The sequence below is a fragment of the Acomys minous genome (assembly GCF_964271855.1).
Source record: "Acomys minous genome assembly, chromosome: 16".
NCBI lineage: Eukaryota > Metazoa > Chordata > Mammalia > Rodentia > Muridae > Acomys > Acomys minous.
Window position 1 is genome coordinate 63,847,684 of NC_140498.1, and position 24,316 is coordinate 63,871,999.

Sequence of the window (24,316 nt, forward strand, 5' to 3'; positions counted from 1 at the left end):
TCTAAGTGCTGGGATTAAAGGAATGCACTACTACGCCCAGCTTCAACAATACCTTTTATTGCAAGTTTCCCTATCTATAAAAAAAAAAGTCATTATATTCCATGTACGAGTCTTTTGCCTGTGTGTATGTCTTTGTGCTCCTTTCATGTCTCTCAGTCACAGAGACTGGACATGGTGTCAGAACCCCTGGACCTTGAGTCAGATAGTCCTGAGCTGTCTTGTGTTGAAGAAAAGCATTGTCCTGGAAACAACTCTCCTTGCCTGTCACAGGGAAAACTCTCTCTCAGTTCTTCTATCTCGGCTGTTGTGATGCCTATTCTGGGTTGGACTCCATCTGGAATTAACTAAACCCAAAGAGTTGGATATTGTGGGGAATTTTCCTTAATCACAGCATTTGGAGTAGGAAAACTCTTGTTTAATCTGGATCTCTTGAGGTGATAAGATTCACCTCTAATCTAGGCCGTAGCTTCTGGTGGCATCCTACATACATGAAGGACACTGCAAACGACAGTTCTTTCACTTTGTCTGCTTGCCCTAGCTCTGGCTAGTAAGGTCATCTCTTACGACATTAGCGGCTTCTTCTTTGGGATTCCGCTATCTACTGAAAACTAATGGACACATCCAGACACACGGACTGAACGTCTACTGGATTCCTCAACTTTCCATTGTTAGTCAGCCACTGTTGGACTAGTGGACCACAGCCAGTGAGACGGAAACCCCCTTTCCACATACACAGAGCGGCTCATTCTATCAGCTGTATTCACCTGGGGAACCTTGACTAACACAGCCCTGTATTTGTTTTTCACTTTCCCACTGAGGAAGAGCTGCAGCTAACAGTGCTCTACAGAGGATGCTAGGTTTCCCTCTTCTCTCAGGGTTGCCTGATTCCTACCAGGTAACACGTTGCAGGAGTTTACCTGAACCCAGCGTGAAGAAACAAAACAGAAGTCGTGTCTCCTAAAATCTCTCTTTAATTGTGAGACCCATTGATAATTTCACTGCCAATTGAGTAATGGGCTCTGCAAGTTACCCACCTAGGTACAGGAGGAAGAAGGGGAGGTGCCTTCTGGGTGCTGTGACACAGTGAAGTCAGGGTCTCTGTGCCCAAACAGGAGGGAGGAGCCTGTGGCTGAGCGGAGGAAGCTCAAGTGGTGGGTCCTCCCTAGGCTAGTCCGAAAGACGACGTTAAGGCTATTGGAGGACAGTGCTACTGAAATGCAAACCTCTGCACTTCTGGAAAAGGCTTGTCCCTGGATAGGTAGCCTGGGGCCAGGAACCGCGATTCTGCGTCCCTGCTGCGCACTCTAACCCGAAGGGAAGCATTTATGTCACTTAAGATGAACTGGCCAATCAGGGCCTCCAGTTAGACCTGCCAGTCAAACGCGGAGGCGGGTTCTTCTCGGAGCCTTGCTGGAGGTTCAGCTCAGAAGCTGAGCCGGCTTGAGAAGTTTGCTGTGCTGTGCTCTGAGCTCTGCTGCTGACTGTTGTGAGGAAGCTCGAGCAAGTTCCAACGTCCCGACATGGTGAGTGGAGGGTCACCGTCCCCGGAAGGGAGCAGCAGGCTGCTGAGCAGAGCTTGCAGGAGAGGTGAGGTGAGTCTCGCGTGGAAAACAGAGGGTTTCGCTTTTGGAGGACAGACACTAGCGCTGCTGAAACGCAAATCTCTTCCTATCTGGAAATGGGCTGGAAGTCTGGGCCTGTTTTTAAAAAAAAAAAAAAAATGCGGTGTCCCTCAAGCGGCACACTCTCAGCCTAAGGGAGGTGCTCGTGTCACTCAAGACTCACCGGCCAATCCGGGCCTCCAGGTGGCCTGCCAGCACACAGAGAAGGCGGGTTCTGCCGGGTGCTAAGTTGGCTGGTTCAGCTGGAAAGCTGAGCTGTGTTGAATGGTTTGGTGTGCTGTGCTCTGAGCACTGCTGCTGGGCGCTGTGAAGAAAGCTCAGGCAAGCTCCAAAGTTGCGGCATGGCGAACTCAGGGTCGCTGCCCACCACGGGGAAGAGTAGGAAGCAGCCGCTGGTGTGGTGTGGTGCTTCCTCCCTGGGGTTGTGTGGTAAGCATAGGCCATATTGAGCCACCTGTGAGGTCCCTTGTGGTCCTAGTCACTTCCTGGACCCAGCTGTGGCCTTTGAATAACTTTACTATGGGAGCTGCATTTGGGCAAAGGTTTTGGGTCAGGACTACTTGTAGAAATATCCTAGGAAGGATGCCAAACTCGAAGATCCTTTGTTTCTCTCAGATCTTCTACAAGTTCTGCCCTAGACTTTAATATTTAGGTGTAAGATCCATTTGGAGTTAGTTTTGTGGAGGTTGTAAAAGGCATCACATGCATTGGGGAGCACTGCAGTGTTAAGCTGTGATGGAGAAAGTAGAAGTGATGATGGAAAGCATTTGCCCATGCTTAGAAAACAGTAAGAGACACCCAGTAGGATTTAGGTGAGGGAGGATTGCCTTAAAAATACCCCACAGATAAGTAGTATGCTCACCCAGCCTGTTAGAGGTTAGGATGCTGGGATGTATTATATGCTTACTCACTAGGATTGTCCAGACATTTGGGTCTAAAGCATGGCAAAGGAGTCACCCCTTACTATGACCAGCCACTAGGCCCATCTTCATGCAAAGGACAAGCCTCTAACTAGCTGCTCAAGTATTCAGAATAAAGTAGAACTCCTCTACAGCCAGGGCCAATGCTTGGGAGATCTGGTAAAGTTCAAAACATCTAATAAACAAATGCTCCATAATAAAGCTAGTTTTCCTCATATTATTTGCAGGAATGTTGTAAAGTTTAGTGAGTGGCAGTTTATGAGAGGCAAGAATGTTATTGTGGAGAAACTTTAATCCTTATGCCGTATGTCTATAAGGAAAACAAAAGTCAAACTGTGTGACTGCAGTGGGGACCCTTTCATTTGTTATTCTTTTCATAAGTCTGTCATATGTCACAATGGATGCCACCCATGTGAGCTTAGAGGTAATGAAACAAGCAATGTCTCCTCTCTAACCTAGAAGAATTAGGAGATATGTAGTAGTCACCATTGTGCCTACACTTTCTGAATATACTACAAGTTTACAATTAATTGGTTTTCCAACATCATTGAAAATAAATCCACAAACTTATACTATAGAAAGTCCTCTTTAGTAATAGGAATAAGAAATTCTTCTGTTTCTCTCAGTTCACTTTGCAAATATAATATGAGTCACACTATAGGAAAATTTATGAATGCAATCATTGTGGTAGAGCTCTGAGTTCTACCATTTTTCTTCAAATATATGAAAATCTTCTTATATTTTAAAAGGATGTTGTAAATGTAGTTCGTGTAATCAATGCTTTTACCATCACAGTTATCTTCAAAGATGGAAAACAACCCATAATGAATGGGAACACCATGAAAGTAAACAAAGTGAACATTCCATAATATCTAATTCTTCTTTACAATTGGACCAAAATGTAAAATTAAATCACACAGATAAAAATATTCATCAGTGTAATGACTGTGGTAAAGCTTTCATTTGTGCCAATTATCTTTGCAGGAATGGAAGAACTCATAGTGGAGCAAAAACCCTCTGAATTTACTCAGCATGGTAAATTGTTTGCACATCACAGTCATTCTCAGAGGCATAAAAGAACTCATACTGGAGAAAAAGCAAAGGAAGACATTCAATATGGTGAAGCCATTGCACATCAGAGTAGTCTCCAAATACATAAAAGAACACACACTGAACAAATAACCCATGAAGATAACCAGTGTTGTAGAAGTGGTGCATGTCAAGGTCATCTTCAGAGGGATGAAAGAAATCATATTGGAAAGAAACCATATGAATGTAATCAGGGTGTTAATGCCATTGCATGTCAGAGTCACCTTCAAAGACATGAAAGAAATTTTACAAGAGAGAAATCTTATGAATGTAGGCAATATGGTAAAGACTTTGAAGATCACAGTTCTCTTCAAAGGCATAAAAGAATTCATACAGGAGAGAAACCTTATGAATGTAATCAATGTGGTAAAGACTTTGCATGTCACAGGACCCTTAAAATGCATGAAAGAATTCATACTGGAGAGAAACTTTATGAATGTAATCAATGTGGTAAAGGCTTTGCACTGCACAGTAATCTTCAAAGGCATGAAAGAATTCATACTGGAGAGAAACCTTATAAATGTAATCAATGTGGTAAAGCCTTTGCACGGCACAGTAACCTTCAAAGGCATGAAAGAACTCATACAGGAAAGAAATCTTATGAATGTAACCAATGTGGTAAAGCCTTTGCAAGGCACTGTTCTCTTCAAATGCATGAAAGATTTCATACTGGAGAGAAACTTTATGAATGTAATCAGTGTGGTAAAGCCTTTGCACGGCACAGTCTTCTTCAAGTGCATGAAAGAGTTCATACAAGAGAGAAACCTTATAAATGTAATCAATGTGGTAAAGCCTTTGCATGTCACAGGAACCTTAAAATGCATAAAAGAATTCATACAGGAGAGAAACCTTATGAATGTAACCAATGTGGTAAAACCTTTGCATGGTACTGTTCTCTTCAAAGGCATGAAAGATTTCATACTGGAGAGAAACTTTATGAATGTAATCAATGTGGTAAAGCCTTTGCACGGCACAGTAATCTTCAAAGGCATGAAAGAATTCACACAGGAAAGAAACCTTATGAATGTAATCAATGTGGTAAAGCCTTTGCACGGCACAGTAATCTTCAAAGGCATGAGAAAATTCATGCAGGAAAGAAACCTTATGAATGTAATCAATGTGGTAAAGCCTTTGCATGGCACTGTTCTCTTCAAATGCATAGAAGAATCCATACAGGAGAGAAACCTTATGGATGTAATCAGTGTGGTAAAGCCTTTGCACGGCACAGTCTTCTTCAAGTGCATGAAAGAGTTCATACAAGAGAGAAACCTTATAAATGTAATCAATGTGGTAAAGCCTTTGCATGTCACAGGAACCTTAAAATGCATAAAAGAATTCATACAGGAGAGAAACCTTATGAATGTAACCAATGTGGTAAAACCTTTGCATGGTACTGTTCTCTTCAAAGGCATGAAAGATTTCATACTGGAGAGAAACTTTATGAATGTAATCAATGTGGTAAAGCCTTTGCACGGCACAGTAATCTTCAAAGGCATGAAAGAATTCACACAGGAGAGAAACCTTATGAATGTAATCAATGTGGTAAAGCCTTCTCACGGCACTGTAATCTTCAAAGGCATGAAAGACTTCATACAGGAAAGAAACCTTATTAATGTAATCAATGTGGTAAAGCCTTTGCACAGCACAGTTTTCTTCAAAGGCATGAAAGAATTTATACTTTCATTCATACCTTATAAATATTACTAATGTCATAATGCTTTTGCATGTAACAGTCTGTCTCCTAAGACATAAAAGCATACATGCTGGAGAGATACCCTATGAATGTAATCAATGTGGAAAGACCTTTGTACATCATGGTCCTACTGTAATTCATAAAAGAACACATACTGCAGAGAAACCCTATGAATGTAAGCACTGTGGTAAAACTTTTGAATGACAGTTATATTAAGAGATGTAAAAATATATTGGAAATAAACAATGTAAGAAGTGCACTTAATGTGTTGAATCTTCAGGCTTGGATCACTCTCTGCCCACTCCTCTCCTGCATGGTCTATCTAGAACACAGACAGTTGGCCAGCAGAGATGAGGTGGGCATGGGCTGCACCCCACCTTAACCACCACCCTGAGGAGGCCTGAGGGACACGCAAGCAGCTCTAGGCTTGATCCTCTCTTCACTTACTCTTCTCTGAACTGGCCCATCCAGGACACACAGAAGAAAAGCAGACAAAGCCGGTGGAAAATCTGACAGACAGTGTCAGAACCTCTGGACCTTGAGCTGTCTTGTGTTGAAGAAAACCATTGTCATGGAAACAACTCTCATGCTCTCCTTGCCTGTCACAGGGAAAACTCTCTCTCAGTTCTTCTATCTCGGCTGTTGTGATGCCTATTCTGGGTTGGACTCCATCTGGAATTAACTAAACCCAAAGAGTTAGAGATTGTGGGGAATTTTCCTTAATCACAGCATTTGGAGTAGGAAAACTCTTGTTTAATCTGGATCTCTTGAGGTGATAAGATTCACCTTTAATCTAGGCCGTAGCTTCTGGTGGCATCCTACATACATGAAGGACATTGCAAACGACAGTTCTTTCACTTTGTCTGCTTGCCCTAGCTCTGGCTAGTAAGTTCTTCTCTTACGACATTAGCAGCTTCTTCTTTGGGATTCAGCTATATACTGAAGACCAACGGACACATCCAGACACACGGACTGAACGTCTACTGGATTCCTCAACTTTCCATTGTTAGTCAGCCACTGTTGGACTAGTGGACCACAGCCAGTGAGACAGAAACCCCCTTTCCACATACACAGAGCGGCTAATTCTATCAGCTGTATTCACCTGGGGAACCTTGACTAACACAGCCATGCATTTGTTTTTCACTTGGCACAGGAAACAACTTCCTGAACAGAACACCAATAGGCCAGGCCTTAATGTCAACAATTAATAAATGGGACCTCATGAGGCTGAGAAACTTCTCTAAGGCAGGAGACACTGTCAAGAGAACAAAGCGACAGCCTACAGACTGAGAAAAGATCTTCACCAACCCTACATCTGACAAATGTCTAATATCCAAAACATATAAAGAGCTCAAGAAATTAAACACCACCAAACCAAATAACCCAATTAAGAAATGGGGCTCAGAACTAAACAGAGAATTCTCTACAGAGGAATATCAAGTGGCTGAGAAACACTTAAAGAAATGCTCAGCCTCCTTAGTCATCAGGGAAATGCAAATCAAAACAACTCTGAGATTCCATCTTACACCCATCAGAATGGCTAAGATCAAAAATTCAAGCGACACCACATGCTGGCGATGCTGTGGAGAGAGAGGAACACTCCTTCATTGCTGGTGGGGATGCAAACTATTACAGCCACTTTGGAAATCTATCTGGTGCTATCTCAGAAAACTGGGAATAGGGCTTCCTCAAGACCCAGCTCTTCCACTCCTTGGAATATACCCAGAAGATGCTCCAGCACACAACAAGAAAATTTGCTCAACCATATTCATAGCAGCCTTATTCATAATAGCCAGAACATGGAAACAGCCTAAGTGTACCTCAGTAGAAGAATGGATAAAGAAACTGTGGTGCATATACACTATGGAATACTACTCAGCTATTAAAAACAAGGAATTCCCGAAATTTGTGGACAAATAGATTGAGCTAGAAATGATCATAATGGGTGAGTTAACCCAGAAGCAGAAAGACTCAAATGGTATATACTCACTTATATCTGCATACTAGCCCAAGGGGCATGTCCCATGAAAGCCTTCACTTACCAGGAAACTGGGACAGAGGGGAGGACATCCTATTAGGACTCTAGATGAGAGAAGCATGGGAAAATAGCAAAGTAGAAGGATCCAGAGGGTCCTAGAAACCTACAAGTAGAACATTATGATAGGCAGATTTGGGCCCAGGGGTCCTGCTCAAACTATGGCACCAGCCAAGGACAATGCAGGCGGTAAACCTTAAACCCCTACCCAGATCTAGCCAATGGACAGAACATTCTCCACAGTAGAGTGGAGAGTGGGATATGACTTTCTCACGTACTCTGGTGCCTCACATTTGACCATGTCCCCTGGAGGGGGAGACCTGGTGGCACTCAGAGGAAGGACAGCAGGTTACCAAGAAGAGACTTGATGCCCTATGAGCATATACAGGGGGAGGTAATCCCCCTCAGGAACAGTCACAGGGGAGGGGAATAAGGGGAAAATGGGAGGGAGGGAAGAATGGGAGGATACAAGGGATGGGATAACCATTGAGATGTAACAAGAATAAATAAATTTAAAAAAAAAATAATTGTCTCCACTAAAACCAGACTGAAGAGGAGGCAGAAAAAGTGAGGGATACAGATACTATTGAGGGTACCAGGAGAGCATTGGCCAATTAAACAAATGAACAACGTTCCTATGAACTCACAAAATTGAAGGAGTCATCACAGGACAACAGGAGTCTGCACCGGGTCATCTGCATAGACAGCACAGCGTTCATGTAGCACTTTGGCGGGACTCCGGAATGTGTGAACAAGTGTATCGCTAATTCTCCTGTCTTGCCTTGCCCACCCCCTTACTTTTTTGTTGTTGTTGTTGTTTGTTTGTTTGTTTGTTTTTCGAGACAGGGTTTCTCTGTGTAGCCTTGGCTGTCCTGGACTCACTTTGTAGACCAGGCTGACTTCGAACTCACAGCGATCTGCCTGCCTCTGCCTCCTGAGTGCTGAGATCAAAGGCGTGCGCTACCACGCCCGGCTAACCCCACCTCCTTACTTTTAATTGTCTTGTCCAACTCCAATATGATAGTTGATTTACCTTCTTTCATTTTTTTCATAGTTTGATATTTTCTCTCAGAAGGCTGTTTTCTTTCAATAGGAGACAGACAGACGTGGGGTGGATTTGACCGGACAGGAGGTGGGGAGAAACTGGGAGCGGTAAAGGAAGGGGAACCTGTATTCCAAGTATATGAGAGAAGAACCTATGTTTGTTTCATCTGTGCTAAGAAACATCATGGGAGAATCCTTTTAAACTGCGTAATAGGTTGAAACATCAAAGAACAAAGACACAGCGAAATTTTGTACCACGACAGACTTCTGTCCATCAGGTGTAACTTTAATGATGGTGATAAACATTTTCAGGAGTTACCAAAACAAACTTGGTGACAGTGCAGGAAGAAAAACCATGTAATCTGACTTATGTATTAAAGTCTTCAGCTTCCTTTGAGCTATAGAGGTGGAAAAGCAGGGCAGCACATTGCTACGAAACTGGGAGGGCAAAATGGACATTTTGTTAGTGACATTAAGAAAGCGCAAAGCAGCACATGCTCTTAGTGGTTATGAATATTTAACATACTTTGTAAGACAAGCAGTTCATAATCTCTGTCATGAGTGAAGTTGGCATATGTGGCATAATCCTAGATCACAGGAGATAGGGGTATCCAGACTCTAGTGTTTTCTGTGGCGCGGCAGTATACGATTCCAAATACAGAAGAATCTTTATGCATTAAAATGGTGATAAACTGTCTTTGTAGGTACTCGACATAAACCAGGCATGAAAGGTTCAAGTGCTGGATGTCCTAGTAACTCTTTTTTTTTTTTTTTTTTTTTTTAAATTAAGACAGGGTCTGTGTAGCCTTGGCTGCCCTGGACTCGCTTTGTAGACCAGGCTGGCCTCGAACTCACTTCGATCCGCCTGTCTCTGCCTCCCAAGAGCTGGGATTAAAGGCATGCGCCACCATGCCCGGCCTCGTCCTAGTAACTCTTATTAGATTGTTATACGCATCACATATACAAATCTGTGAATTCACATCAAAGCCTACACAATGTATGTGCACAACTTGCACTAGTTTGAAAATGACTATTTCTGTACTGTGAATGTCTACACATGAATATACATGACACACAGCCCTTCTCCTGTAAAAGCACTACCTTGGTTTGAGAGAAAGACAAGAAAATAGAAACCATGGTTAGCTTCTGAACATCGAAGGGAAGTCTGAAGAACGAGCAATCCCTGTAGTAAATGAAGACAAATAAATGTTTGAAATTGGCAGCTGAGTGCAATATTACGTGTTGGGATTGTGAGGTGCATACTTTGAACAATTAGAGGAACAATGTGTTGTTTTGCAAAGCAGAATTAAATTTAAGGGGATTGGGCCATCTTTCATATATGTAAATTTCCAACAAGCACAAGGATGTGAGAGCATGAACTTGGGCTGTCTTCACCAACAATCAAATCTATAAGACAGGTGGTGAAATCTCTTACTCTGATATATATTGTATTAGAGCCTTTGTCAGCGCACCCAGGAGAAGCAAATGTCTACGAAAAGAAAATTCGTGGGAAGAAACCTATTCATGAGTTTGACTTCAAGCCTAGAGAATGACAGTATTTTAAAATGAGCCACGAGAGCCAAAGTGAATAGCCCACCGGAGATACTCATGACCCATGGACTTTTCTTGATGTTTCAGCCACTTTGAGACCCACTTCCATCTGATAACTACCTCAAAGATACTAGTTATTACTCCAAGGAGAAGCATCGATGTTCTTTAATTAACGCTTTCAGGTTAAAGGAGAGTAACAAAAGTGTCACTCAGAATTCTGCTTCTCAGCTCTGTTCAGACTCAATTTTAATGTCCAATGTGTTTGTGTTTGAGGAATGTAGCTGAACACTGCAGCTAGACAAGGTCATTAGGGAGGCCACCATCTTCCAGAAGGAAAGGACATGTAGATGTATGGAAGGAGAAACTCATGTCTGTTCTGTGTGCTGCCCCTCTTGACATCTATGCCTCAGCACAGAGTCTGGGGTGAATCCACCCTTCATTCTTGTTTTACATTCTTTGAGGAAAAGTAGGGGAGGGGTATTTGGTAGCTTTGAAATACAGAGAGACGGGGCTGGAGAGATGGCTCAGCGGTTAAGAGCACTGTCTACTCTTTCCAGAGGTTCTGAGTTCAAGTCCCAGCAACCACATGGTGGCTCACAACCATCTATACCCTCTGATCCCCCTCTTCTGACCTGCAGGTATACATGTAGATAGAGCACTCATATACATAAAAATAAATTTTTAAAAAAAGTTAAAAAGAAATACAGAGGGCTGGAGAGATGGCTCAGTGGGTAATAGTGCCGCCTGCTCTTCCAAAGGTCCCGAGTTCAATCCCCAGCAACCACATGGTGGCTCACAGCCATCTATAACGTACTGTGATGTGATGCCCTCTTCTGGCCTGAAGGTGTACATGCAGGCAGAACACTGTATACATAATAAATAAATAAATAAATCTTAAAAAAAAAAAAAGTCAATATGTTCCAGGTCAGAAGCAGGCAAAGAGCTCCAAGCCAAAGACTGCTTTTTAAGAACCCCCAGAGGCCACCCTAGTTTGGCAGATGATTCTTGTTAGAGCATAAAACTAGCTTAGATACGCTGGGTTCTCTGTGTCTGAGTTGGTCCTGGTAAGTGAAAAGAAATTTGAGAGATCTCCAATCTGAAAGCTTCTCAGGTGCCCAACAGGCCTCCTTGGTACAGTGGACATTGTGGCTTTTGGTCTAAGCATGACTCATTTTTACTGATTTGCTGTCTGGGTCCAAAATGGGCCAGGATGGTGAGAAGCCAGTGGAAAGAGAGCCACACTCAAAGCTACTCAGATACTCCACGGGCTTCATTTGCTTATTTTCTGTGTGTCCTGGATGGGCCAGTTCAGAGAAGAGTAAGTGAAGAGAGGTTCAAGCCTAGAGCTGCTTGCGTCTCCCTCAGGCCTCCTCAGAGTGGTGGGTAATGTGGGGTGCAGCCCATGCCCACCTCATCTCTGCTGGTTAACTATAGGAGAGGAGTGGGCAGAGAGTGATCCAAGCCTGAAGATTCAACATATTAAGTGCACTTCTTACATTGTTTATTTCCAATATATTTTCACATCTCTTAATATAACTGTCATTCAAAAGTTTTACCACATTGCTTACATTCATAGGGTTTCTCTGCAGTATGTGTTCTTTTATGAATTACAGTAGGACCATGATGGACAAAGGTCTTTCCACATTGGTTCCATTCATAGGGTATCTCTCCAGCATGTCTGCTTTTATGTTTTAGGAGACAGACTGTTACATGCAAAAGCATTATGACATTAGTAATATTTATAAGGTATGAATGAAAGTATAAATTCTTTCATACCTTTGAAGAAAACTGTGCTGTGCAAAGGCTTTACCACATTGACTACATTCATAAGGTTTCTCTCCTGTATGAATTCTTTTATGCATTTTAAGGTTCCTGTGACATGCAAACACTTTACCACATTGATTACATTAATAAGGTTTCTTTCCTGTATGAAGTCTTTCATGCCTTTGAAGATTACAGTGCCGTGAGAAGGCTTTACCACATTGATTACATTCATAAGGTTTCTCTCCTGTATGGATTCTTTCATGCCTTTGAAGATTACTGTGCCGTGCAAAGGCTTTACCACATTGATTACATTCATAAAGTTTCTCTCCAGTATGAAATCTTTCATGCATTTGAAGAGAACAGCGCCATGCAAAGGTTTTACCACATTGATTACATTCATAAGGTTTCTCTCCAGTATGGATTCTTTTATGCATTTTAAGGTTCCTGTGACATGCAAAGGCTTTACCACATTGATTACATTCATAAGGTTTCTCTCCTGTATGAACCCTTTCATGCACTTGAAGAAGACTGTGCCGTGCAAAGGCTTTACCACATTGATTACATTCATAAGGTTTCTCTCCTGTATGGATTCTTCTATGCATTTGAAGAGAACAGTGCCTTGCAAAGGCTTTACCACATTGACTACATTCATAAGGTTTCTTTCCTGTATGAATTTTCTCATGCCTTTGAAGATGACTGTGCTTTGCAAAGGCTTTACCACATTGATTACATTCATAAGGTTTCTCTCCAGTATGAATTCTTTCATGCATTTGAAGACGACAGGGCCATGCAAAGTCTTTACCACATTGACTACATTCATAAGGTTTCTCTCCGGTATGAATTCTTTCATGCCTTTGAAGATGACAGGGCCATGCAAAGGCTTTACCACATTGATTACATTCATAAGGTTTCCCTCTTGTATGAATTCTTTTATGCCTTTGAAGAGGACTGTGACCTGCAAAGTCTTTACCATATTGCCTACATTCATAAGATTTCTCTCTTGTAAAATTTCTTTCATGTCTTTGAAGGTGACTCTGACATGCAATGGCTTTAACACACTGATCACATTCATATGGTTTCTTTCCAATATGATTTCTTTCATCCCTCTGAAGATGATCTGGACATGAACCAGTTCTACCACATTGGTTATCCTCATGGGTTATTTGTTCAGTGTGTGTTCTTTTATGTATTTGGAGACTACTGTGATGTGCAATGGCTTCACCATATTGAATGTCTTCCTTTGCTTTTTCTCCAATATGAGTTCTTTTATGCCTCTGAGGATGACTGTGATGTGCAAACAATTTACCATGCTGAGTAAATTTAGAGGGTTTTTTTCTTCAGTATGACTTCACTCGGGAAGAGTGGGCTTTGTTGGGTCCCTCCCAGAAGAGTCTCTACAAAGATGTGATGCTGGAGACCTACAGGAACCTCTATGCTATAGGTAAGAAAGCGAATTTTCTTTTACTTAAAAAAAAATGGGACAGCCGGGCGTGGTGGCGCACACCGTTAATCCCAGCACTCGGGAGGCAGAGGCAGGCGGATCACTGTGAGTTTGAGGCCAGCCTGGTCTACAAAGTGAGTCCAGGACAGCCAAGGCTATACAGAGAAACCCTGTCTCGAAAAACCAAAAAAAAAAAAAAAAACAAAAATGGGACAACTGTTTCTTTGTTATTGATGCTTTTCTGTAATTTTTATTGAGAATGAGGAGGACTGATGTGAATAATTCAGGTATGATTGTAAGGTTCACTGAAGATACTAACATGAATTTTGCATAATTTTTAATAACATGACATATTTTCTGGTACTATATTTTAGGCTATAGTTGGGAGAACCAACATATTGAAGATCATTGTCAAAGTTCTAGAAGACGTGAAAGGTAATTTTCATGTGCAAGCTAATATAAATATGCCTAAGAAATTTTAATGTGTCCTGGAGGTTTTAAAGAAAATCAACAGTGTAAATAAAACACTGCTTTAAGTGCATTAGTGATTATTAAATTCTCACAAAACCATGTACCTCAGTGTCAGGTATCGGCTTTGTTTTTGCCAAGCATTTCTCTAAGAAAGAAGACAAGGAAACAATGCCTGAATGGATATCACCATTCGAATCATAGCCCCGTTACAACAGAATAGATAAATATATGTCTAAATCCTTCAAATAAGAAAGTAGAGTGAGGTGTGGTGGTGCACACCTTTAATCCCAGCACTGGAAAGGCAGAGGCAAGCGGATCACTGTGAGTTCAAGGCCAGCCTGATCTACAAAATGAGTCCAGGACATATACTTATAAAACCATTGCTAAGCAAGCTTATTGAGATGGCTAATTTATGAGAGTCAAGAATGTTGTTGTTAAGGTTAATTGTTGTTAACCTTAATCTCTAAACCACGTGTGTGTGTGTGTGTGTGTGTGTGTGTGTGAGGAACAAAAATTGAAACAGTATGAATGCAATGTGGAACCCTTTCATTTTTCATTATTCTTTTAATAGGTGTAGCATATGTCACAGTGGATGCAAGCCATGTGAGCGTAGGGAGAGTGAAAGAAGCCACATACCCTTCTTTCTTCCAGAACAATTAGAAAATATGTAGTATTCCCCACTGTGAGTAGACTTTCTGAATGTGATACGATCTTACAGTTGACTGGCTTTCCAACTTTATTTGGAACATCCACAAACTTACACTACAAAAAGATCTTTATGAGGCCGGGCGGTGGTGGCGCACCCCTTTAATCCCAGCACTCGGTAGGCAGAGGCAGGCGGATCGCTGTGAGTTCAAGGCCAGCCTGGTCTACAAAGCAAGTCCAGGACAGCCAAGGCTACACAGAGAAACCCTGTCTCAGGAAAACCAAAACCAAAAAAAACAAAAACAAAAAAAACCAAAAATTCTCTATGAGTAATAGAAATATGGATATTCTTCTGGTTGTCCTGGTTTTCTTTCCAAATGTAGTATGACTCATACAATAGGCAAATTTACAAATGCAATCAGGGTGAAAAGATCTGGTTTCTTTCAGTTTTCTTACAATATGTAAAAATTTAATATAAAAACTGGATCCTATAAATGTGCGCCATGTAAAGAATGCTCTTACCATCAGAGGTATCTTCAAAGACAAAAGAACCCATAATGAAGGGGAACCAGGAATGTTAATATCGCAATAAAACTTTAAGATCTGAGTCCTCTTTACTATTAGGCCAAATTATAAAATTAATTACACAGATAAAAGCATTCATCAATGCAATCAATGTTGTAAAGCTCTCACAAGTGCCAATTATTTTTTCAGGCATGAAAGACGTCATAGTGGAGAGAAATCACCTGAACATACTCAATGTGATAAATCCGTTCTGTGTCAGAGTCATCCTCCTGGAGAAAAACCCTATGAGGGTATTCAATATGGTGAAGCCTTTGCACGTCTCCGTAGGCTCCAAAGACATAAAGGAAGACACACTAAAGAAAAACCCTATGTATGTGACCAGTGTGGTAAAGACTTTCCATGTCACTGTAGTCTCCAAGTTCAAAAAAGGACACAGACTGCAGAGAATCCCTATAAATGTAACAACCAAAGTGATAAGGCCTTTTCACAACACAGTCGTCATAGAAAACATAAAAAAACAACTGCTGGAGAAAAACCTAATGAATGTAGTCAGTGTGGTAAAACCTTTGCATGTCACAGTGCTCTTCAACAGCATGAGCGAATTCATACAGGAGAGAAACCGTATGAATGTAATCAATGTGGTAAGGCCTTTGCACACCATGGTCATCTTCAAAGACATAAAAGAACACACACTGGAGAGAAACCTTATGAATGTAAGCACTGTGGTAAAGCCTTCGCAGTTCACAATACTCTTCAAATCCATGAACGAACACATACTGGAGAGAAACCTTATGAATGTAAACAATGTGGTAAAGCTTTTTCCCAACCGAGTAATCTCCAAATACATAAAAGAAAGCATACTGGAGAGAAACCCTATGAATGCAACCAATGTGGTAAAGCCTTTGCAAGTCATGGTAGTCTCCTATATCATAAAAGGACACATACTGGAGAGAAACCCTATGAATGTAATCAATGTGGTAAAGCCTTTGCACATCACAATCATCTTCAAATACATAAAAGAACTCATACTGGAGAGAAGCCCTATGAATGTAACCAATGTGGTAAAGCCTTTGCACGAAACAGTCATCTCCGAATACATAAAAGAACACACACTGGAGAGAAACCATTCGAATGTAGCCAATGTGGTAAAGGCTTTGCATGTCACAGTTATCTTCAAAGGCATGAAAGAAATCATCCCGGAGAGAAACCCTGTACATAAATTTAATGTGTTGAATCTTTTTCACATTTCTAAAGTCTTCATCATCATGAAAGAATTACTACTGGAGAGAAACCTTACGAATGTAGTTCTCATCATCCTGAAAATATAGTGGAGAGAAATTCTGGGAGTGTAAGCAATGTGGTAAAGCCTTTGTGTAGTGGGCTTGTTGCGATCCAACACAATGCAAACTCCAGATAAATGCACATGACCAGAATTTATTGTAATCAAGTTTCTACTGCTCGTTTAGGACCACAGAAAATACTTGGAAGCTGAACTGTGACACCTCAATCCCACTGCCCATCCCCCTTCCCCACTTTCATGCCACTACCCCTGAGCCAGAATATTACAGAGCTTTTAAGGTCGAAAACCACAAATATCTGTGCCAAGGTACAGCTACACTTTCTCACCAATCAGGATTTAAGGTTCGGGGCTTTCCTTACGTGGTTGATTGATGTCAACTGATACAGAATGTAGGTTGTACAATTTTGCCAATCATACCCATTTGTTCTTTTGTGGGTAGGAACAGTCATTATGTTTTGGGGAACAAAAGATGATAGACAGAAGCCAGTCAGCTGTTATAAAGTCTCCAGCATGACTAGGGCCTGGGAACTTGAACTCAGTTTCATTCTATGACTAAATGGAAGCAGATAACAAAGAGGACATGTTTCTTTTGCATGTCACCAACATTTGCCTGTCACAGTCAAATGCATAAAAGAACAGATCCTGTAAAGAAACCCTATGAATAAGCAATGCGTTAAAGCCTTTTCATGGAGCAGTAGCCTTAGAAATCATGAAAAAAAAATCATCCTGCACAGAAATCCATAAATTTAGTCAGTTGGGAAAAGATACTTCATTCTATCTTTATACAAGAGTAAAACCTTTGGTGTACAGCATCATATTCAAGGGGAGGAGGTCCCCATCAGTCACAGTCATAGGGAAGGGGAATGGGATGAAAGCAGGAGGGAGGGAGGAATGGGAGGATGCATAGGATGGGATAGCAATTGAGATGTAATATGAATGATTTTATTTTTCAATAAAAAAAAAAGAATGGAAAAAAAAACCCTTTGGTGTATAATCATTTTGCGAAAACCTTTGCATTTCACAGTAGTCTCTGAGGATCTTAAAGAACACATGCAAAAGGGAATCTATATTATTGCAGACTTGGAATAAAGAATCACTCACTGCCTATTGCTCCACAGGTGCTATGCTCCATTTGGGCCAATTTCCTGCAGAATCTTAGGAAGATGATTTTACCACTCCTGATAATAATTCCTGTGTCGATTCAGGTAACTTTGAGTCTTCCTGCTAATTAGCAGAAGAACTCCCAGGAACTTTGTATGCCTCTAAGGATCAGGCATGTAGACTGCGTTAAATTGGGCCTGACACAGATGTATGACCTAGGGCAAACATTTCTGTAGGTCAAGCGATTAGAGAGAGGACTCCTGTACAGGGGTTGCTGCACTGAGCCTGCTGGAAAGAATGGACATGCTCTGCCGGACCTGACATGTAAGGATAAACTGCCTGGAATCTCTTTTCGGCTCTGGGAATCAAGTTCCTGGCTTCCAGCAAGTTGTGCCAAAGAAAGAAAGGGGCTGAGATTCCTCTTTACAAGGCCTTCTCTCTCAGCTAGAGTGGGAAGTTCTGGTAAGGCACCTGAAAGGTTCTCTACTCAGCCCCAAGCCAGTTGGAATCCTCTGAGTAAACAAGCCAGGGTCCTTTGTCAGTCTAATTAAGACTGCCTGCTGTTAAGCAATCAAAGACTTTAGTGAGAGAGGAGCTTTGGCTGGAAGAAAGTTAGTGACCTCAGATGGCTCAGGAGGTAAAGCAGGTTTTAAGTCTGGAAGTCTGGGGTTCAAAGCCACGGTCCAACTTGTCTACTTTCTCCCCTGAGCCTGTCGATGCTGGATATGACTTTGATTGACAGACTGCTTCCCTGCATATCTCTAGCTCTCATCCCAAATAGCCTGTGGTAGCAGCTTTCATGAGGACTAGAACTTTACATGGCACTTTCTCTTTTGTTTGTTTTGACTTACAAAAGACAAAAAGGGTGCTTGTGGAAAAGAGACCCAAGATGGGATGAGGAACTAAGCAGTGATAATCTCTATGGAAGAAGTTTTTTTAAAAATGAGCAAGACCAATTTTTAAAAGATGCATCAGAGCCACAATTCACACACATACAAAGGACAGAGGACACAAGTACAGAAAGCATCAAGTAGAAGTCCTATAACACAGCACTGTGGTTACAGTTCTCAGATGAACAGCTATAGAACGCTAGTCTAACCTCAGAGAAAGGTTGCTTTGCCTCTTCTGAGCAGCCGCAACTGCTTCCATATAGGACGAGGAAGAGTTCTTTTGTTTTGCTTTGGGTTTTGGTTTTTCAAGACAGGGTCTCTCTGTGTAGCCTTGGCTGTCCTGGACTCGCTTTGTAGACCAGGCTGGCCTCGAACTCACAGTGATGTACCTGCCTCTGCCTCCTGAGTGCTAGGATTAAAGGTGGGTGCCACCACGCCCGGTTCATTTTAGCTAGCACTGACAGCTGTCTATCTCAGGGCTATGAGAAACCCATTGTAGAGAAACCATTTAAGCTCCATGTTTACTTTTTTTTTTTTTCGAGATAGGGTCTCTCTGTGTAGCCTTGACTGTCCTGGACTCACTTTGTAGACCAGGCTGGCCTCGAACTCACAGCAATCCACCTGCCTCTACCTTCCAAGTGCTGGGATTAAAGGCGTGCAGCACCACGCCTGGCCTCCATGTTTACTTTATTTCCCTGCATACCTCTGTGTGCAGTGCCTGCAGAAGGCAGAAGGAGCATCACAATCCCTTTGTATTACGGTTAAGTGCTTTCAACTGCTATCCTATCTCTCTAGATGCTTTTGCATTTAAAAATTATACATTTGAATTAAAATACATTATATCATTTTCCCCCTTCCTTGTCATTTCTCCATCCTTTCCCACATTCTTCCTTTATAATTTTCTCCTTTTAAGTATGTGTAAGTAAGTAAGTGCAGATTCATGACTGACACCCGCTAAGGCCATTGCTGTTGGTTGAGTGGATATGGTTATGGGGGGGGAGGGGGATGACACTTTGCACTAGATAATCAATTAAGGAGCTCATCCCTGGGCGTGGTGAGGCACGCCTTTAATCCCAGCACTTGGGAGGCAGAGGCAGGCGGATTGCTGTGAGTTCGAGGCCAGCCTAGTCTACAAAGTGAGTCCAGGACAGACAAGGCTACACAGAGAAACCCTGTCTCGAAAAAATAAAAAAATAAAAATAAAAATAAATAAATAAATAAATAAAGACCAACAGGAATCTGACCCCACAATGACCTAGGCTGCCTTTGACCTTACACAGTATCGATAATAGAAAACAAGGGATGGTAAATACTTCATTTAATACTTGTGAAGGCTGGGCGTGGTGGGGCACGCCCTTAATCTCAGCACTCTGGAGACAGAGGCAGGTGGATCGCTGTGAGTTCAAGGCCAGCCTGGTCTGTAAAGTGAGTCCAGGACAGCCAAGGCCAAAATCAAAATCTAAGGAATCAGTGGCCAGCACTGTGCACTCTGCTTTTCTCTCCTTTGCCAATAATAATGCAACGTGGACTGGGGGTGGGGGCGCTATTCGAAGATGAGAGAGCCACTTTAAGCATACAAATAATCTAGCATTCGAAAAAATAGTTTGACTACTTAGAGTATCTTATTGCCCCTAAAAATATATTAATTTATTTATTCACTTCACGTCCCAATCATAACTCGCTTCCTCCTTTCCTCCAAGTCCCGCCCTCCTGTCCTCCTCCCCTATCCTCCCTCCCCTATTCCTCTGAAAAGGGAAGCCCCCCCCCTTCCCCCGCCACCAACCCACCAAGCTCATCAAGGACAGAAAATGTCCTCTTCCTCTGTGGCCTGGCCAGGCAGTGGGGAGTGATAAGGAAGTAGAGGCTTGGTGGGGTGCTTCTGGGGACACCTCTGGGTCCTGGGGAGTTGGCTCTGTTGTTCTTGTGGGGCTCCTGTCACCGCCAGGTCCTTCCGTCCTCACCCCCTCACCCCTTCACCCCCTCACCCCTTCACCCCCCCCCCTTCCCACCAGCCTTTCTATTGCATTGCCCAGTATTTAGCTGTGAGTCTCAGCTTCTGTTTCAATCCCCTGCTGGGTGGAGCCTCTCATTGTCTTATGATAAAAAGAAAAGAATGTATGTTAGGGTCACTCAGAAACCACTTTTCCCCCTGGGATTGGTAAGTGGATATAAGTCTGCACCAGTGTGAGGAAATGTAAACTTTTAAAAAACCAAATACAACAAGGCAGATTTTTTTTTAAAAAAAAGAAACACTCTATTTGTATTATACACCTAAACAGCTTGTTTTACAGTAACTGCTTTATAAGTCATAAGCACTCTTGAAAACAAGCCTATCTTGATTTTTGTACATGTGTCTCTGTGTATGAGAGAGAGAGTGTCTTTCTTGTGGGCTCAGGTGACACACCAGACAAGAGCGTGTCAGATCTCTTGGACCTAGAGTAGAAGGTGGTTATGAATTTCCCAGCCTGGGTTGGGTGTTGGTATCTGAACCCATGTCAACCCCAAGAGGGTATCTGCTGAATTACCTGCCCAGCCCTCATAGTATTTTTTAAAAGATTTATTTATTTATTATGTACACAGTGTTCTACCTGCATATGTGCCTGCATGTCAGAAGGCACCAGATCTCATTATAGATGGTTGGGAGCCACCATGTGGTTGCTGGAAATTGAACTCAGGTCCTCTGGAAAGAGTAGCCAGTGTTCTTAACCTCTGAGCCATCTCTCCAGCCCCCCTCTCATAGTATTTTTTAAATCCAATAACCAAACCTCTTTTACAGAGTAACAACAACATAAACCTAAGTAAGTACAGAAGTAACTAATGACCCCTGGGAATCTGCTGCTGCAGTATTAAGACCCTGGGGGTGGGACTACGTAGGACGCCTCCAGAACATCCCCACTATGTTAATCACCTGAGAACCAATACCACACACCATGCTCACCTGCTCTTCTCTTACTGCCTTATCTCTGTGTCTGAGACATCAACGATGGGCTGAGAAGCCCTACTCAACCAGAGGCCTTGCCTGCTAGACAACTTCGTAGTCTGTCTCAAGGCCTACCCCATTGTCTGATACCCCAGACTCAACTCTCACAGTTCCTCTAGCACTGGAACAGAATAGTAGAGGAGGCTTCCTCTACCCTTTTCCATGGCTCCTGTAGATACCACAGACCATTTCACCTGTTCCTCCTTTCCTGCCTCATTACTGTGGCCCAGCCCCCACTGGGGCAGACACTCTGCTCAACCACATGCCATTTCTGCTAAAAGACCATGTAGGCTGTTCACAGACCTAACACACTACATGTTACACTAGACACAATGTCCACAGTTTCTCCTAGCACTGGAATAGAACATCAAAGGCAGCTTCACCTCTTCCCTGTCTACACCTCCTGTGGGCTGCTAAGAACCACTCTCCCTGGCTTCCTTTTCCTCTAGTCTCCAATACCAGCAAGCATTTCCCCTGGAACACATCCACCAAACAGGTCAGTTTAAAAGGCAACACTCGGCCACTACATTCAGGAAATCCAGATGGTAAGTAGAAACCCAGGAACGAAACTCCCACCCAAAGAAGAAAAACCCAGAAATCAGCACCTAGATCTGTACTCACCTCAAACCCAGGTGCCCATACACCAGCCAGGGAACTACGTCACCAACTGAGGCAAACTACCCTGTCATAGCAAGTCCTGAATATTCCAAGTTAGCTGCACGCCTTTAATCCCAGCACTCAGGAGGCAGAGGCAGGTGGATAGCTGTGAGTTCGAGGCCAGCCTGGTCTACAAAGGGAGTCCAGGACAGCCAAGGCTACACAGAGAAACCCTGACTCAGAAAAAAAAAAAAAAAGAAAGAAAAGAAAAGAAAAGAAAATAGAAGCAATAATAAAAAAAGAAAGCACAAATTGAGAGAAACCTGGAAGTGAAAGTTTTAGGACTGCAACAATGAACTACAGAGATAAGTTTCACCGCAGAAAAGAAATGGAAGCGCCGGGCTCAATGGCACACAGCTGCAATCCCAGCACTCGTGGAGGCAGACACAGATGGTCCTCTGTGAGTCTGAAGTCAGCCTGGTCTACAAAGTGAGAATCTCAGGCAGTCAAGATACAATGGAAGAAATGAATAAATCCATCAAAAAAATGTGAAATCTAAAAATTTCCTGGAAAAAAAACTTTCAGGAACTCTGGGACATTATGAGAAGGCAATTGCAAATAGTAGGAATAGAGGAAGGAGAAAAACACCAGTTCAAATGTCTAGAAAATATTTTCATCAAAATAATCTAAAAAATGTGTAATGTAAAGAAGAAAATGCCTATAAAGGGACACTAAGCATACAAACACCAAACAGATTGGGCCACAAAAGGAAGTCACCTTGCCACATAATAACCAAATTCTAAACATACAGAACAAAGAAAAAATATAAAAAAGTTGCAAAAAGAACAACACAAAACAAAGTAACCTATAAAGGCAGAACTATTAGAATTATACCTGTTTTTCAATGGAAAATTTAAAAGTAAGAAAGACTTAGACACATGTGCCGCAGACTCTTAAGAAACTACACATGCCATCCCAGCTTATTATATGCAGAAAAAATCAATCACAACAAATGGAGAAAATAAGTTATTCCGTGATAAAGTCAAATTTAAATAATATGTCTATAAACACAGCCCCATACAAGGTGCTAGAAAGAAAAAAATGCAAGCCAAGGTGTAAACTATACACGTGACAACAGAGGAAACAAATAATCTCACATCATCAGCAAAAAGAAAACGGAAGTGCATGCACACACATCACCACCACTACCACCATCACTCAATAACAACAGCAGCAACAGCAGCAGCAGCAGCAGCAGCAGCAGCAACAGGGACTTAACAGTCACTGTTCAATGACCTTAATTCACCAATAAAAAGACACGGTCTAACAGAATGGATGCTAAAGAGAGAATCCATCCTCTTATTGTATACAAGAAATTCAGTTCAGCCCAAGTGTGGTGGCGCACGCCTTTAAAACCAGCACTCAGGGAGGCAGAGGCAGGTGGATTGCTGTGAGTTCATAGCCAGCCTGATCTACAAGGCGAGTCCAGGACATCCAAGGCTACACAGAGAAACTCTGCCATGAAAAAAAAAATCACAACAACAAAACAAAAATGAAGAGAAAGAAATACAGTTCAACTTGATGGACAGTATAGCCTCAAGGTAAAGGGTTGGAAAATGACACTTCAGCCAAATGGATCTAAGAAGCAAGTTGATGTAGCCATTTTAACATCTAACAAAATAGACTTCAAACAAAAATTAATGAAAAGAGATGTTGAAGGATGCTAAATATCCATTTTTAAAAAACCCTACCAAGGTAGCATTTTCATTCTTTTTTTTTTTTTAATTTTTCATTTATGTGCATTGGTGTGAGGGTGTCAGATCTTAGAGTTACAGACAGTTGTGAGCTGCCATGTGGGTGCTGGGAATTGAACCTGGGTCCTTTGGAAGAGCAGGCAGTGCTCTTAACCACTGAGCCATCTCTCCAGCCCAGCGTTTTCATTCTTAACATCTATGCTCCAAACATAATAGCTGCCACCACTGTAAAAGGAACAAGTCTGCAGCTTAAATCCCACATCGACCCTCATACACTTACAGTGGGAAACTTCAGTATCTTATTTCCACCAACAGGTAGGTCCTCCAGAGAAAAACTAAACAGAGAAATGCTCCTGATAACTGACGTTAAAAACCAAATAAACCCAACTCATACTTACAGACTATTTCACTCAGACACAAAAGAATATCCCTTCTTCTCAGCAATGTGTGGAACTTTCTAAAAACCTGATCATATCCTCAAACACAGTGCAAGTTTTAACAGATACAAGTAAACTGAAGTAAACCCCTGCTTCCCATAGGATCGCTGTGGATTAACACTGCACATCGTCAACAACAGAAACAACAGAAAGCTTTAAAACGTATGCAAGCTGAACCACCCTCTACAAAATGAAAAGTGGGTCGAGACAAAAATAAAGAAATGAAAAACTTTCTAGAATTCAATGAAGGGGCTGAAGAGATGGCTCAGAGGTTAAGAGCACTGGCTGCTCTTCCAGAGGTCCTGAGTTCAATTCCCAGCAACCACATGGTGGCTCACAAGCATCTATAATGTGATCTGATGCCCTCTTCTGGCATACATTAATATGTATATGCATTAATAAATACATCTAAAAAATAGAATTCAATGAAAATGAATGCACAGCATATCTGAACTTA

General features: G+C 42.0%; 2 protein-coding genes across 2 annotated transcripts in view; both read left to right on the top strand.

The window, feature by feature from the left end:
* The first annotated feature begins 1,336 nt into the window (after positions 1-1,336).
* The window catches only part of LOC311585606 (uncharacterized protein), a 41,556-nt gene continuing 18,576 nt past the window's right edge, over positions 1,337-24,316 (top strand). Inside the window, exon 1 of the mRNA XM_084761007.1 lies at positions 1,337-1,523. Within this exon, the coding sequence (XP_084617133.1) occupies positions 1,521-1,523 (3 nt within the window). The 5' untranslated portion in view covers positions 1,337-1,520. The remainder of the gene's footprint in view (positions 1,524-24,316) is intronic.
* LOC311586322 (uncharacterized protein) lies at positions 1,964-16,176 on the top strand (the record flags this gene model as incomplete). Its single annotated transcript, XM_084762291.1, has 5 exons — positions 1,964-2,051; positions 3,527-3,577; positions 13,043-13,159; positions 13,534-13,594; positions 14,990-16,176. The coding sequence occupies 5 exons, from the start codon at positions 1,964-1,966 to the stop codon at positions 16,017-16,019; spliced, it is 1,347 nt and encodes a 448-aa protein (XP_084618417.1). The 3' UTR covers positions 16,020-16,176.